The 14,470-nt window shown below is 42.2% G+C and overlaps 1 protein-coding gene across 8 annotated transcripts in view; it reads left to right on the forward strand.

Annotated features, from left to right (window-relative positions):
- The window catches only part of zgc:174356 (uncharacterized protein LOC100137120 homolog), a 146,686-nt gene that overhangs the window by 9,457 nt on the left and 122,759 nt on the right, over positions 1-14,470 (forward strand). For 6 of the 8 annotated variants that reach the window (XM_063054986.1, XM_063054989.1, XM_063054987.1 and 3 more), the window contains exons 2-3: positions 584-1,319; positions 2,782-2,879. In XM_063054986.1, coding sequence (XP_062911056.1) covers positions 584-1,319; positions 2,782-2,879 — 834 coding nt within the window. The remainder of the gene's footprint in view (positions 1-583; positions 1,320-2,781; positions 2,880-14,470) is intronic. The other 2 variants (XM_063054994.1, XM_063054993.1) reach the window with 2 other exon arrangements.

The following is a 14,470-nucleotide window of genomic DNA, read 5'->3' on the forward strand; positions in this document are numbered from 1 at the left end:
GGGATTGGAGAGGCCGTCATTGATAAAGTTTAGCATTAAAGAATTTGGGTGTATTTAAGACAAATATCAATAAGTTCTTGAACAGTAATGGGGTAAGGATTATAGAGAGAAGGCAGGAAAATAGAATACAGAGAAAAAAACAACTGCGATTGAATGGCAGAGCAGATCTGATGGGCTGAATGGCCTAATTTGCTTCTCTATCATGACCTTGTGATTGTTCTAATTGAAGCTGCTATAAACCTATTGAGCCAAATGGCCTTTATCTTGCAGCAAGTTTATTATTCCTTTTTTAAATTGAGATACAGCACGGAATAGGCCATTCTGGCCCTTCAAGTCACACCGCCTAGCAATCACCCGACTTAATCCCAGCCTAATCGTAGGACAATTTACAATGACCAATGAACCTACCAACTGTACATCATTGGAGCACCCAAAGAAAACCCTTGTGGTCAGGGGGAGAACGTACAAAGTCCTTACAGTCAGCAGCCGGAATTGAACCTGGGTTGCCTGTACTGTAAAGTGTTGTGGTAGCCACTACGTTCACTTCATAATGTTGAATAATTGAAGTGTTTATGTCTTCCAGGTCTGTGAAGAGCTGCATTTCGAAAAGGAAGTGTGTAGCAGCTTCTCACACAATTCGCAGGAATCGCTCGTGATTCAAAGCAAAGCCTCGTATGTTATGCTACTCTACGTAGCTGTTCTTACCTTCTTGTCCATACCTATGTCAATCCTGCTTGGTGCCTGGTCTGATCAAGGAGGTCGTAAGCTTGGTATGATATTGCCTTGTGTTGGCGCATTAATGGGTGGCGTAACTTTGATAGTGATGGCGTGCGTGAAAGAAATGTCCGTGTACTGGTGCATTTTGGCGTCTGCTTTGATCGCAATCTTTGGAAATTATGCTGTTATTTTTCTCAGTGTCTTCAGTTATATTTCTGACATTACTAATGTTGAGGATCGAACCAAGTATAATGGCATTGTAGAAGCAATGATTTATATCGGGGGGACTGTTGGTTTTCTACTGAGTGGATGGTTGTTCCAGAGTTTTACCTTAACGTATTGTTTTGGTGTGTACTGTGGATCCCAAGTACTGACTATTTGCTACGTACTTCTGTGGCTGAAAGAGTCAAGTCATTCCAGTGAACGGATGCATTTGTCTGATGAAACACCTCCGGACAGCACAGATAGAACCCTAAAAATGTCCTTGTTATTATATGCCTCAAGAACATTGAAAACTTTTTCGAAGGCACGAGAAGGACAAAATCGATTGAAGCTCTATCTCATTTTCTTTTGTGGCACGTTGATAAGTGTTTGCAACACTGGTAAGTTGCAATTTATTTTTTATGTTCAAGGCAGCTTGATGTCCTAGAGTGCGAATCCGCTTGGGCTGGGCTTGTGTTTGAGTTCATGTGTCTGATATCACAATGCTAGTCATTTTAAGAGAACGTAACTGATCTTAATTTTTTTTCTTGTTTAATCTCATTTGGTTTTTTCCCTTGGCTGGTGTTCTTTATTAATTAAGAAATGAAAGTGGACCTTTGTTCCATTTCAATTATATTTAAATAAAATCTTCTGTTGCACATTGGGAAGATTTGCAGTAAACTTCGTTAAGTTGGTGAGATCAGGGACATTGGTCTCAGGGAAATGGAAGGAAATGGAGATGAAAAACAAATTGCTGTTATAGAATCAGAGAAGTATAGCACAGAAACAGGCCTTTTGGCCCATCTAGTCCGTGCCAAAACCACTTAGACTGCCTATTCCCGTTGACCTGCACTGGGACCATAGCTCTCCAAATGTCTATCCACGTACCTATCCAAACTTCTCTCAAACGTTGAAATTGAGCTTGCATGCTTTACTTCTGTGGGCAGCTCATTCTACACTCTCACAACCCTCTGAAGTTTCCCCTCATGTTCCCCTTAAACTTTTCACTTTTCATCCTTAACCCTTGACCTCTGATTGTAGTCCCACCCCAACTTCAGTGGAAAAAGACTAACTATGCCCCTCATAATTTTGTAGACCTCTATCAAATGTCCCCTCAATCTTCTACGTTTTAAGGCATATAGTCCTAACCTATTCAATCCCTCTTTTATAAATTAGATCCTCCAGTCCTAGCAATATTCTTGTAAATTTGCTCTGTATTCCAGATTAGGCTTTGGCAACATCTCATACAACGTCAATATAACATCTCATCTCCTGAGGATGTGCTAAGTTTAATTGTAAACTGTGTATAGGTAAGTTACCAAAGTCCCAAAAAGGGGTGGTTGATGGGAGTAGGCAGTTTTAATGGTTCAGCATGGTCTAGATGGGCCGATAGTCCTGTTTCTAAACTGTACTTTTCTGTGACTCTATGACTCACATGGGCAACTCTTGTAGCTCTGTGGAGAAAGAACAGAATGTATACAGTCAGTACTCAAGGCCAGGACTGAACCCAGATCTTTAGATCCGTAAGATAGTAACACTAACCACAGTGCTGCTATGTTGCAGAGGGTATGGTTAGGCCAAGATTGACCAATCATGTTTTGTGATGTCAGAGAAATTTGAGTGTTATGTCTATGGTGGAAGGAAAATTATATGTGGTAAGATAAAATTGGATGAGAAAGGCAATTGTTATTTTCTTGTTTTCAATTATGTCAATATAGTTTAAGTAGCTTCAGGACTAATGTTACCATGACTTTTCCTCATCAGGTACTTAAAATTTTCTCTCTACTAAAATCGATTATCCAAAAAAAAAGATGCAATGTCCTAAAATTATCTGCATGTTAAATCATTTTCAATATTTTACAGGCGAACAAGCTATTCTGATTTTATTCCTGACGCTCCCACCACAACACTTTTCACCAGAACTATATGGAGTGTACAACGCAATGAAGATGTTTCTTGGTGTAAGTACTGGGCAAGGGTATTGGCCTCTCTTGCATGTTGCCTATGTTTGATTCTCCTATCGCCAGCTCAGGTATGTAAGGTTCCCAATATGAGATGGTTGAGCTGAATGGGTGATTTTTGTGCTGTAAATCCCGTGTACATTTGTTGGAGAAGCCTTGCGTGAAGGATACAATTCAAACAGAGCTGCATGTATTCTTGCATTCCAAAGCACTTACAGATATGTTTGCACTTTATTGTTTTGGCTTTGCTGTCTTTTGATAATTACTTAAAGATCAATTTGTTCACCTGTATCCTTTCCCTTTATCCAATTTTCTGTTTCCCCCTCCTCTCCTGTTTAGAAAATCTTCTTGTTTGAAGCATGAAAGGGAATCACAGCAGAGTCCAATTCTGACCTCACTAGATGATTACACATATGCATTCCTATAGAGTATTTGACAGCAATCAGGTGTAGGGATCTTGCTACTTTTGTCTTTCTTTTCTTCTGGGTTAAATTCATTTAGCAGTACAACCTAATTATGCACAGCACAGGGAGATAACTGACAAGTTACATACTCTCAAGTCCTGATATCAAAATAAGTGGTTTACTTAAACATTAGTAACTCTGGTTTCATTTGGGGTAAAAGGGGCCAGTCTTAAAAATGCAGTCTGCTTGAAATTTGTTGTTGCAAAAGGGCTGGGATTATTTCCCTTGATTCCTTAAGTTGGTATAGTCGGTGGAGGGAGTGGGGATAAACTAGCACGACCTATTAAACGTTTCCGATGGCATGCATCTCAAATAGCCTCTGACAACCAAGTCCAGCTCCTGACCTTCACATGCAGCTTAGAACTACTACTACTGACAGGTGAAGGGGCAAGGCTGGGTTACTGGTGCCTTAAAACCAGTCGCCGGGCAGATGGGGCTCATTTGCTGTGGTTGGCAGCTTATCTAGGAAAACAAAAACTCTGATCTCAAACCTCTGCTTCCTTATGGCTATGCTCATTCATGGGGAAAGCCTCGAGAGTGAACCCTGGGGAAGTATCTGGAGCTGGGGTCCTTAACGCAGTCCTGCATTGTGTTCATTACTGACTGGCAACTCCCGCGATGCTGCTTGTCTCTGTCATCCATTGGATTCATCAGCTGTGTGGAGAGGGGGAGCCTGCTATCAGGGCAACACCTTGCTCTACATATTGTACTGCCCTGGCTTGCATACCACCTCCGGGGCTGGGACGCAACATCCAAAGTTGACCCTGAGCAACGGAGAGTCTATTTCCGCTGGAACAAAGGAGGCTGAGTGGTGACCTTATAGAGGCATTTAAAATCTTGAGGGGTATCAATAAAATGGATGGTCCGTCTTTTTTCCCCCCCAAGGTAAAACGGATCTAAAATTACAACTCCCTTGTCCATTCGTCCCCCCCATCCCTCCCCACTGATCTCCCTGCTGGCACTTATCCGTGTAAGCGGAACAAGTGCTACTCATGCCCTTACACTTCCTCCCTTACCACCATTCAGGGCCCCAAACAGTCCTTCCAGGTGAGGCATCACTTCACCTGTGAGTCGACTGGGGTGATATACTGCGTCCGGTGCTCCCGATGTGGCCTTTTATATATTGGTGAGACCCGACGCAGACTGGGAGACCGCTTTGCTGAACATCTACGCTCTGTCCGCCAGAGAAAGCAGGATCTCCCAGTGGCCACACATTTTAATTCCACATCCCATTCCCATTCTGACATGTCTATCCACGGCCTCCTCTACTGTAAAGATGAAGCCACACTCAGGTTGGAGGAACAACACCTTATATTCCGTCTGGGTAGCCTCCAACCTGATGGCATGAACATTGACTTCTCTAACTTCCGCTAGGCCCCACCTCCCCCTCGTACCCCATCTGTTACTCTTTTTAATGCACACATTCTTTCTCTCACTCTCCTTTTTCTCCCTCTGTCCCTCTGAATATACCTCTTGCCCATCCTCTGGGTCACCCCCCCCCCGTCTTTCTTCCTGGACCTCCTGTCCCATGATCCTCTCGTATCCCCTTTTGCCTATCACCTGTCCAGCTCTCGGCTCCATCCCTCCCCCTCCTGTCTTCTCCTATCATTTTGCATCTCCCCCTTCCCCTCCAGCTTTCAAATCCCTTACTCACTCTTCCTTCAGTTAGTCCTGACGAAGGGTCTCGGCCTGAAACGTCGACTGCGCCTCTTCCTATAGATGCTGCCTGGCCTGCTGCGTTCACCAGCAACTTTGATGTATGTTGCTTGAATTTCCAGCATCTGCAGAATTCCTGTTGTTTGCGCTAAAATTAAAGGACATAGGTTTAAGGTGAGGGGGGAAGGATTTAAAATGGACCAGGGGGACAAATATTTCTTTCAAAAGGGTGGGGGGGGGGCATGTGGAACGAGCTGCCAGAGGAAATGCTAGAGGCAGATACAATTATGACTATTCGAAGGCATTTTGACAAGAGAATGGATAGGAAAGGTTGTGTACATAAGACCATAAGACATAGGAGAAGAAATAGGCCATTTGGCCCATTGAGTCTTCTCTACCATTCAATCCGGGCTGATCCATTTTTTCCCTTCCTCAGTCCCATTCCCCAGCCTTCTCCCCATAACTTTTGATGCCGTGACCAATCAAGAACCTATCAATACCCCCAATGACCTGTCCTGCACCGCCGCCTGTGGTAATAAATTCCACAAATTCACCACCATCTGGCTAAAGAAATTTCTGTGCATCGGTTTTAAATGGATGCCCCTCTGTTCGGAGGCTGTGCCTCTCGTCCTAGACTCCCCCACTATGGGAAACATCTTTTCCACATCTTGTCTACCTAGGCCTTTCAATATTCAAAAGGTTTCAATGAGATCCCCCCATATCCTCCTAAATTCCAGTGTACAGACCCAGAGCTATTAAATGTTCCTTGTATGATAACCCTGTCATTCCCAGAATCATCCTTGTGAACATCCTCTGAACCCTCCCCGATGCACATCTTTTCTTTGACAAGGAGCCTAAAACTGTTCACAGTTCTCAAGGTGAGACCTCACCAGTGCCTTATATAGTCTCAGTGTCACATTCCTGCTCTTGTATTCTTGACCTCTTGAAATGAATGCTAACATTGCATTTGCCTTCCTCATCACTGACTCTACCTGCAAATTAGCCTTTAGGGTCTTCTGTAGAAGAACTCCCAAGTCCATTTGCATCTCAGATTTTTGGATTTTCTTCCCATTTAGAAAATATTCTGCACATTTATTTCCACTACCAAAGCGCAAGACCGTGCATTTTCCAATGTTGTATTTCATTTGCCACTTTCTTTCCCATTCTCCTAATCTGTCTAATCCTACCTGTTTCTTCCACACTACCTGTCCATCCACCAATCTTTGTATCATCTGCAAACTTGGTAACAAAGCCATCTATTCCATCATCTAAATCATTGATATACAGCATAAAAAGAAAAGATCCTAACATCCCTGTGGAACACCATGAGTCACCGGCAGCCAACCAGAAAAGGATCCTTTTACTCCCTCAAAGGACCCTTCTTCAGGACTGGAAAGGAAGGGGGAAGATGCCAGAGTAAAAAGGTGGGGGGAGGGGAAGGAGGATAGCTAGAGCGTGATAGGTGAAGCCTATAGGTGAAGAAAGGTAAAGGGCTGGAGAAAAAGGGATCTGATCGAGGAATTGAGTGAAGCGTAGGAGAAAGGGAAGGAGGAGGGGCACCAGTGGGTGGTAATAGGCAGGTGAGAAGAGATAAGGGGCAAGAGTGGGGAATAGAAGGGGAGGGGAGGGGAGGGAAATTGTTTGTTTATTTATTAACCAGAAGGATATCTGTAACATCAGGTTGGAGGCTACCCAGATGGAATATGAGGTGCTGCTCCTCCATTCTGAGGGTGTGGCCTCATTGGGGCATGAGGAGGCTATGGACTGACATGTTCCTCTGATTCTCGTTGGGCCAGCTGTGTTATCTCTGTTATCCCTTCCTTGACCCAGTAAGGTCTTGATCGGCACAGTACCATACGCAGAATTTATTTACTGGTGTTCAAAATGCCTGTTACAATTGCAAAATACTTTCACCTTTCTTAGTGTTTCTGAAACATTTCATAAAATGGTCAACGACACTGATATAGGGAAATGCAAGATGTAGTGGATATCTATGGCCAACAACCTTTTCAGCTACTATTACTGTCCCTGGCAGTGTCTTTGTACAGTGGACCATTTTGTGATTTGCTTGCATTCAGTTAACCTGGCACTTTCAGTTCAGTTCTTACACAAATATGTGTTGTTTGAAAAGCCAAAACGAAGACTGCAGATGCTGGAAATCCCCAGTATCTTCTGTTTTTTTTTCATGTTTAGTCTGGTCCAGTCAACAAATTCTTTCCAGGGACTGGACTTCACAGTGTGTTGAAATACATCTGTTTACCTTTCGGAGGAAATATCCAATTTTCACTGGGACAGAGGTGATGGATTATCCACTCTCCATCGAGAATGTACTTGTCCTTGGGTGATTATAAGCTGTCGGTTTGTGTTTTGAGTTGCATTGCTCAACATCACCCTCATTTTATATCCTGGGCAGCCATACCATAGCACCTAAAAGTGCCTGTGTGAGAGGGGATCTCACAGAAGTCAAATGCTTCCTTCATACTGAGAATCACTGTCGCCCTGGGAGTATCAGTCATGAGAAGGTCTCAGTTGCCAGGTGCCTTGTGTAGCCCAAAGGTGGCAGGGAAAATGGGATTGACCTGGGTTCAGTAAATTGGTTGTGTAAAAGAAGGAAACAGCCTCCAATGCAAACCGTTCTTCAAAATTTTCCCTCCATTGCATTGTTGCCACAATCAAAAAATCCCACATGAAGTTAATTCTTCATCAACTGGACGATGATGACTTGTTTGTTTTACTTGAGGTCAATATTTTTCAGTCAAACGGTGGTCCCACGGTGTTGGGGGAGGGGACACATTTTGTGGTTCTTGACTTTAGCAATGCGTTTGAATGTCGACACTGCACTTTTGACAAATGATTCCCATCTGGGACCATCTTTCAAGTGAACATTCTGGAAAGGTAAAAGTGTTATCACTCCCAGAATGAAAAGAACGAACCAGCAATCTGCTTTTTTGCACCATACTGTTGCAATATGCACATAACTTTTTCAACAGAAGGTTCTGCTTAAAGCCACTTACAGTTAGTGTAACTATTTTAGCAGTTGAAGATCCACTTTAAACTAACACAGTTGTAGAGTTTTGCCCATTATTACTGTTGCAGATGGACAGATAAACCCACTTGCATTGCCCCCAAATATTTTTGATGATGTAGCTATTCAGTTTCCTGGAGACTATTGGACTAACTTTAAGTTTACTATCACATTCATCTTTTGGTGCTTGTTTGTTTGAATGATTCATTGTGGGTTATATGTGTGAATACATGAATTGCATACATCATCACACTACCACGTGATACGTGCACACCTCACTTAAAGTAAAGAAGTTAGACACATTTTGGACTCCCATATCTTCCTTTGAGTTAGTTTAATGTTTTGAAGTTACAAACATAACATTGGCGATGAGGTATTTTTAAAAATGAACCTGAGACAGCTGTCGACCTGTTGAAGCACAGCGAGGCATTCAAACTAAAAAATAATGCAGCGAGGAACAGTGCAGTTTAAAAAGAAGCAGCACATAATGTGTGAAGACAGTGGAGTTAAATAAAAGGCAGAAAATGGAAGAATTCAGGCTTCTTAAATAGTGACTACTGGGTGATAATATTCATAAAAAGGAGCAGAAATGGCTGGCTACATTAGAAAGTTTGACCTGTCTGAATACACAACAAATAACTAGATTTTATATACTGAACAAATTGAATAGTATTTTGTCGGAAATGAAATAGCCAGTGAGAAACAAATACCAGATTTGCTGAGTGCATTGGGTTTAAAGACAGATAGTTTGCTTCAGGGTTTGACTTCTCCAACCAAACCTGCAAAAATGAGCTTTACTGATATTGTCAAAGTATGCAGGAGCATTTAGAACCAAAGCCATTGTTGATTGCAGAATGTTTTTGATTTCATAAATGGAATCAAGAATAAAGGCAGTCCTTTTCAGCGTATGTGGCTGAATTGAAGAGATTGTCTGAAATTTGTCAGATTGGTAATGGGCTGACTGATCCATTGAGAGATCGTTTAGTTTGTGGAACTTTACAAGAACGCATTTGATAACAGTACCTAACTGAAGCACAATTTACATTTAAGAGAGCAGTTGAAATTGCTGTTTCAATGCAAACTGCAGACAGAGACACAATTGATTGGCAATCAGGAATGAGAGTGGGTGTGAACAAAATTGCAATGTCTAAACAAAAACAGGCATGGTCAAACAGGTGTTACCATTGTGGCAGGGACTCTCATATACCAGACCAATACAGGTTTGGGTGAAACTTGAAGAAAATGCAACAAAGGTCATGTTGGGCAGACAGAAGTAAGTGGACTACACAGGGAAGAGGAAAAAAGAGCACTAATCTGCACGCTGTTGATGAAAAATCTGATAATGATGGGAGTGCTACAGGGCTTTCTGGCCTTGAGATTTACAGTGTGAAAATTAACAGTAGACAAGCAATATGGCTTGCACCAGAAGTGATCGGCAAATTAATTAAAATTGAATTGGACCCTGGCTCAGCTGTTTCAGTTGTTCCCTCAAGTGAGTTTGAGAGGCATTTCAAAGATATTAAATTGAAGCTTGCAGATATCCAACTAATTCTGGAGAAAAGATGACTTCTGAGGGAATGACATTTGCAACTGTGAAATACAACAACCAATAAACCACATTGATCTTGCGTGTGGCAAAAACAGAAGCACCAGCATTGTGGGGGCATGCTCGGCTGAGACAACTACAAATTGCTTGGCGATCCATCCACTATTTGCATGCCACATCCCCTGCAATGAAGCCAACTAACAGCGAATTAAGAAGTGTGCAGGATGATGCCACCACCATGAATGACTGCCTAACAAAGGACAAACAGGTGTTGGTGCCAACCTTTGTGCCTGTGGTTGGAAAGCATATTGTATAAAGGCAGAGCGTGCTGCTCGGAGGAATCAGGAAAGTGACGAAAGCAGTGTCAGACTACAGCAGTTCTGGTAGGCAACATATCTGAGAAAGTTTCTAATGGAGAATAAGACCATAAGATATAGGAGCAGAATTAGGCCATTTGGCTCATTGAGTCTGCTCCGCCATTTCATCATGCTTGATCCAGTTTTCCTCTTGGCCTCAGTCTCCTGCCTTTTCCCTGTATCGCTTCATGCCCTGACCAGTCAAAAATCTACCCAACTCTGCCGTAAAATACATAAAGACTTGGCCTCCACAGTTACCTGTGGCAACGAATTCCACAGATTCACTACTCTCTGGCTAACGAAATTCCTCCTCTTCTTGATTCTAAAAGGACGTCCATCTATTGTGAGGCTGTGTCCTCTGGTTTAGACTCTCCCATCGAGGGAAACATTCTCTCCCCATCCACTCTAATGAGGCCTTTCAACAGTCAATAGGTTTCAATGAGGTTACTCCTCATTGTTCAGAATTCTAGTGAATACAGGCCCAGAATCATCAAACGCTCTTCATATGACAAGCCATTCAATACTAGAATCATTTTCGTGAACCTCCTTTGAACCCTCCCCAGTTTCAACACATCCTATCTAAGACCATTGTCAAAGCCAAAAACTGCTCATAATACTCCCAAGCAAGGCCTCACCAGTGCTTTATAAAGTCTCAACATTATATCCTTGCTTTTATATTCTAGTCCTCTTGAAATGAATACTGCCATTGCATTTGCCTTCCTCACCACAGACTCCACGTACAATTTAACCTTTAGGGTATCCTGCACAAGGACTCCCAAGCATCTCAATTTTTTGTATTTTCTCTCTATTTCGAAAATAGTCAACACTTTCATTTCTTCTACCAAAGTGCATGCTCATAAAATTCCCAACACAGTATTCCATTTGCCATTTCTTTGCCCATTCTCCAGACCTGTCTGTCTTTCTGCAGCCTCTCTACTCCCTCAAAACTACTTGCCCCTCCAGCAATCTTCATATTGTCTGCAAACTTTGCAACAAAGCTATCAATTCCATTATTCAAATCATTGACGTACAACATAATAAGAATTGATCTCAACATAGACCTCTGTGGAACACCAGCAGCCAACCAGAAAAGGGTGCTTTTATTCTTACTCTTTGCCTCTTGCCAATCAGACACAGCTTTATCCATACTACAATGTTTCCTGTAATACCATGGGCATGTAACTTGTTAAGCTGTCTCATGTGTGGCACCTTCTTAAAGGCCTTCTGAAAATCCAAGTACACAATATCAACTGATTCTCCTTTGTCTATCCTGCTTGTTATTTCTTCAAATAATCCAACTGATTTACCAGACTTACTGACTTCCCTTGAGGAAACTATACTGACTATGTCCTATTTTATCGTGTACCTCGAAGTACCCTGAGACCTCATCCTTAATAATCGACTGCAATATGTTAATCGGGCAGTTACTTGTAAAATGTGGCTTGGTTTTAAGCTGAAAGAGAGATTATGGAGTTTCAGGAAAGTTGCAAGCATTCAGCTTTTGGGAGTATAAAGAACCAGAATCTACTCTGCCTGCATTAAAGTTATTGCACGAACTCCAGGATTGAGACAAAAAGCCACCTGTAAAAGTAGATGCAACGACCAAAGCCCAGCAAGATGAATGGAAGGCCGAAATGAAAGGAGTCAACGGAGATACAAAAACAGAGCATTATTCAGATGATGTTGCGGATGGGGATACCAAGATGAGAGATCAGATCGTCAAGGGAGCAATAGAAGAATTAATAAGGGAATTCTCTAGTGAACTAAATGTACCTTCCCCAGATCAAGATGCACAAACTAGAAGAAGAAGAAACAATAATAATAAATAAGCAATAAATATCAAGAATATGAGATGAAAAGTCCTTGAAAGTGAGACCATTGGTTGTGAGAGCATCTTAATGATGGGACAAGTGAAGTTGAGTGAAGTTATCCCTGACGGTTAAGAGGTAGTAACTGTTCCTGAGACTGGTGGTGTGAGTCCTGAGGCTCCTGTACCACCTTGATGGCAATAGCGAGAAGAGAGTATGACAGCAGGGTAGAAATTTCTTGATTCTTAATTGCGCCATGTGCCAGTGAGGGTAGAAGCAGGATGAACTGACAGATAAATGCAAGGCTGAGAAGTGGTGCAGGGGGGCAGGGCTTCAGGTTCTTGGATTATTGGGATCTCTTCTTGGGGAGCTATGACCTGTTCAAAAGTGATAGGTTGCACCTGAACCCGAGGGGAATCAATATTCTTGCGGGCAGGTTTGTTAGAGCTGTTGGGGAGGGTTTAAACTAATTTGGCAGGCGGGTGGGAACTGGAGTGAAGAGACTCAGGATAGGATGGATGGTATAAAAGTAAAGATAGCATGCAGTCAGACTGTCAGGAAGGGCAGGCAGGTGATGGGACTTAGTTGCAGCCAACAGGCTGAGTATCAAAACACCAGGGATACAGAATCAGAAAGGGTAGCAAATACAGTACTCAAGGTGTTGTATCTAAATGCACATAGTATAAGAAATAAGGTGGATGATCTTGTTGCACTATTACAGATTGCCAGGTGTGATGTTGTGACCATCACTGAATCGTGGCTGAAGGATGGTTGTAGTTGGGAGCTGAATATCCAAGGTTATGCATTGTATCGGAGGGATAGAAAGGTAGGCAGAGGAGGTGGTAAAGAATGGCATCAAATCAGTAGAAAGATGTGACATAGGATCGGAAGATGTTGAATCCTTGTGGGTTGAGTTAAGAAACTGTAAAGGTAAAAGGACGTTGATGGCAGTTATATACCTCCCAACAGTGGCTGGGAGGTGGACCACAGATTACAACAGGAAATAGAAAAGGTGAGTCAAAAAGGCAATGTTATGGTAGTCATGGGAGATTTTAACATGCAGGTTGATTGGGGAAAATCAGGTTGGTAATTGATCTCAAGAGAGTGAGTTTGTTGAATGCCTACGAGATGGCTTTTTAGAGCAGTTTGTTGATGAACCTACTAGGGGATCAGCTATATTGGATTGGGTGTTATGTAAAGAACCAGAGGCAATTAGGGAGCTTAAGGTAAAAGAACCCTTAGGAACCAGTGATCACAATATGATTGAGTTCAACTTGAAATTTGATAGAAGAAAGTAAAGTCTGACGCAGCAGTGTTTCAGTGGAGTAAGGGAAATTACAGTGGTATGAGAGAAGAGTTGGCCAAAGTAAATTGGAAGGAGCTGCTGGCAGGGATGTCAACAGAGGAGCAGTGGTGTGAATTTCTGGGAAAAATGAGGAAGGTGCAGGACATGTGTATTCCAAAAATGAAGAAATATCAAATGGTAAAATAGTACAACCGTGGCTGACAAGGCAAGGCAAACTATTGTAAAAACAAAAGAAAGGGCATAAAACAAAGCAAAAATTAGTGGGAAGGTGGAGGATTGGGAAGCTTTTAAATAGCTACAGAGAGCAACTAAAAAAATCATTAGAAGGGAAAAGATGAAATATGAAAGCAAGCTAGCAAATACTATCAAAGTGGATAGTAAAATTTTTTTCAAGTATGTTAAGAATAAAAGAGAGTTGAGAGTGAATATAGGACCACTAGAAAATGAGGCAGAAGAAATAATAACGGGGGACAAGGAGATGGCTGATGAACTAAATGAGTATTTTGCATCAGTCTTCACTGTGGAGGACACTAGCAGTATGACTGATGTTGTGTGTGAAGGAAGAGAAATGGGTGCAGTTACTATTACAAGAGAGAAGGTACTCAAAAAGCTGAAAGACCTAAAGATACATAAGTCACCCAGACCAGATGAACTGCACCCTAGGGTTCTGAAAGAAGTAGCGTTAGAGATTGTGGTAGCATTAGAAATGATCTTTCAAATTTCATTGGACTCTGGCATGGTGCCAGAGGACTGGAAAATTGCAAATGTTACTCCATTCTTTAAGAAAGGAGGAAGGCAGCAAAAAGGAAATTATAGACCAGTTAGCCTGACCTCAGTGGTTGGGGAGATGTTAGAGTCGATTACTAAGGATGAGGTGATAGAGTACTTGGTGACACAGGACAAGATAGTACAAAGTCAACACAGTTTCCATCAGGGAAAATCCTGCCTGATGAGCCAGTTGTAATTCTTTGAGGAGATTACAAGTAGGATAGATAAAAGGGATGAGGTGGAAATTGTATATTTGGACTTTCAGAAGGCCTTTGACAAGGTGCCACACATGAGGCTGCTTACCAAGTTGAGAGCCCATGTTATTACAGGAAAGTTACTAACATGGTTAAAGCACTGGCTAGTAGCAGGCAGCGAGTGGGAATAAAAGGATCCTTTTCTGGTTGGCTGCCAATGACTAATGGTGTTCCGCAGGGGTCGGTGTTGGGACCGCTTCTTTTTATGCTGTATAAAAATGATATAGATGATGGAATAGGTGGCTTTGTTGCCAAGTTTGCAGATGATATGAAGACTGGTGGAGGGGCAGGTAGTGTTGAGGAAACAGGTCGGATGCAGAAGGGCTTAGACAGATGAGGAGAATGGACAAGAAAGTGGAAAATGAAATACAACATTGGAAAATGCATGGCCATGTACTTTGGTAGTAG

Source organism: Mobula hypostoma, chromosome 8 (assembly GCF_963921235.1).
Source record: "Mobula hypostoma chromosome 8, sMobHyp1.1, whole genome shotgun sequence".
NCBI classification, from domain to species: Eukaryota; Metazoa; Chordata; class Chondrichthyes; order Myliobatiformes; family Myliobatidae; genus Mobula; species Mobula hypostoma.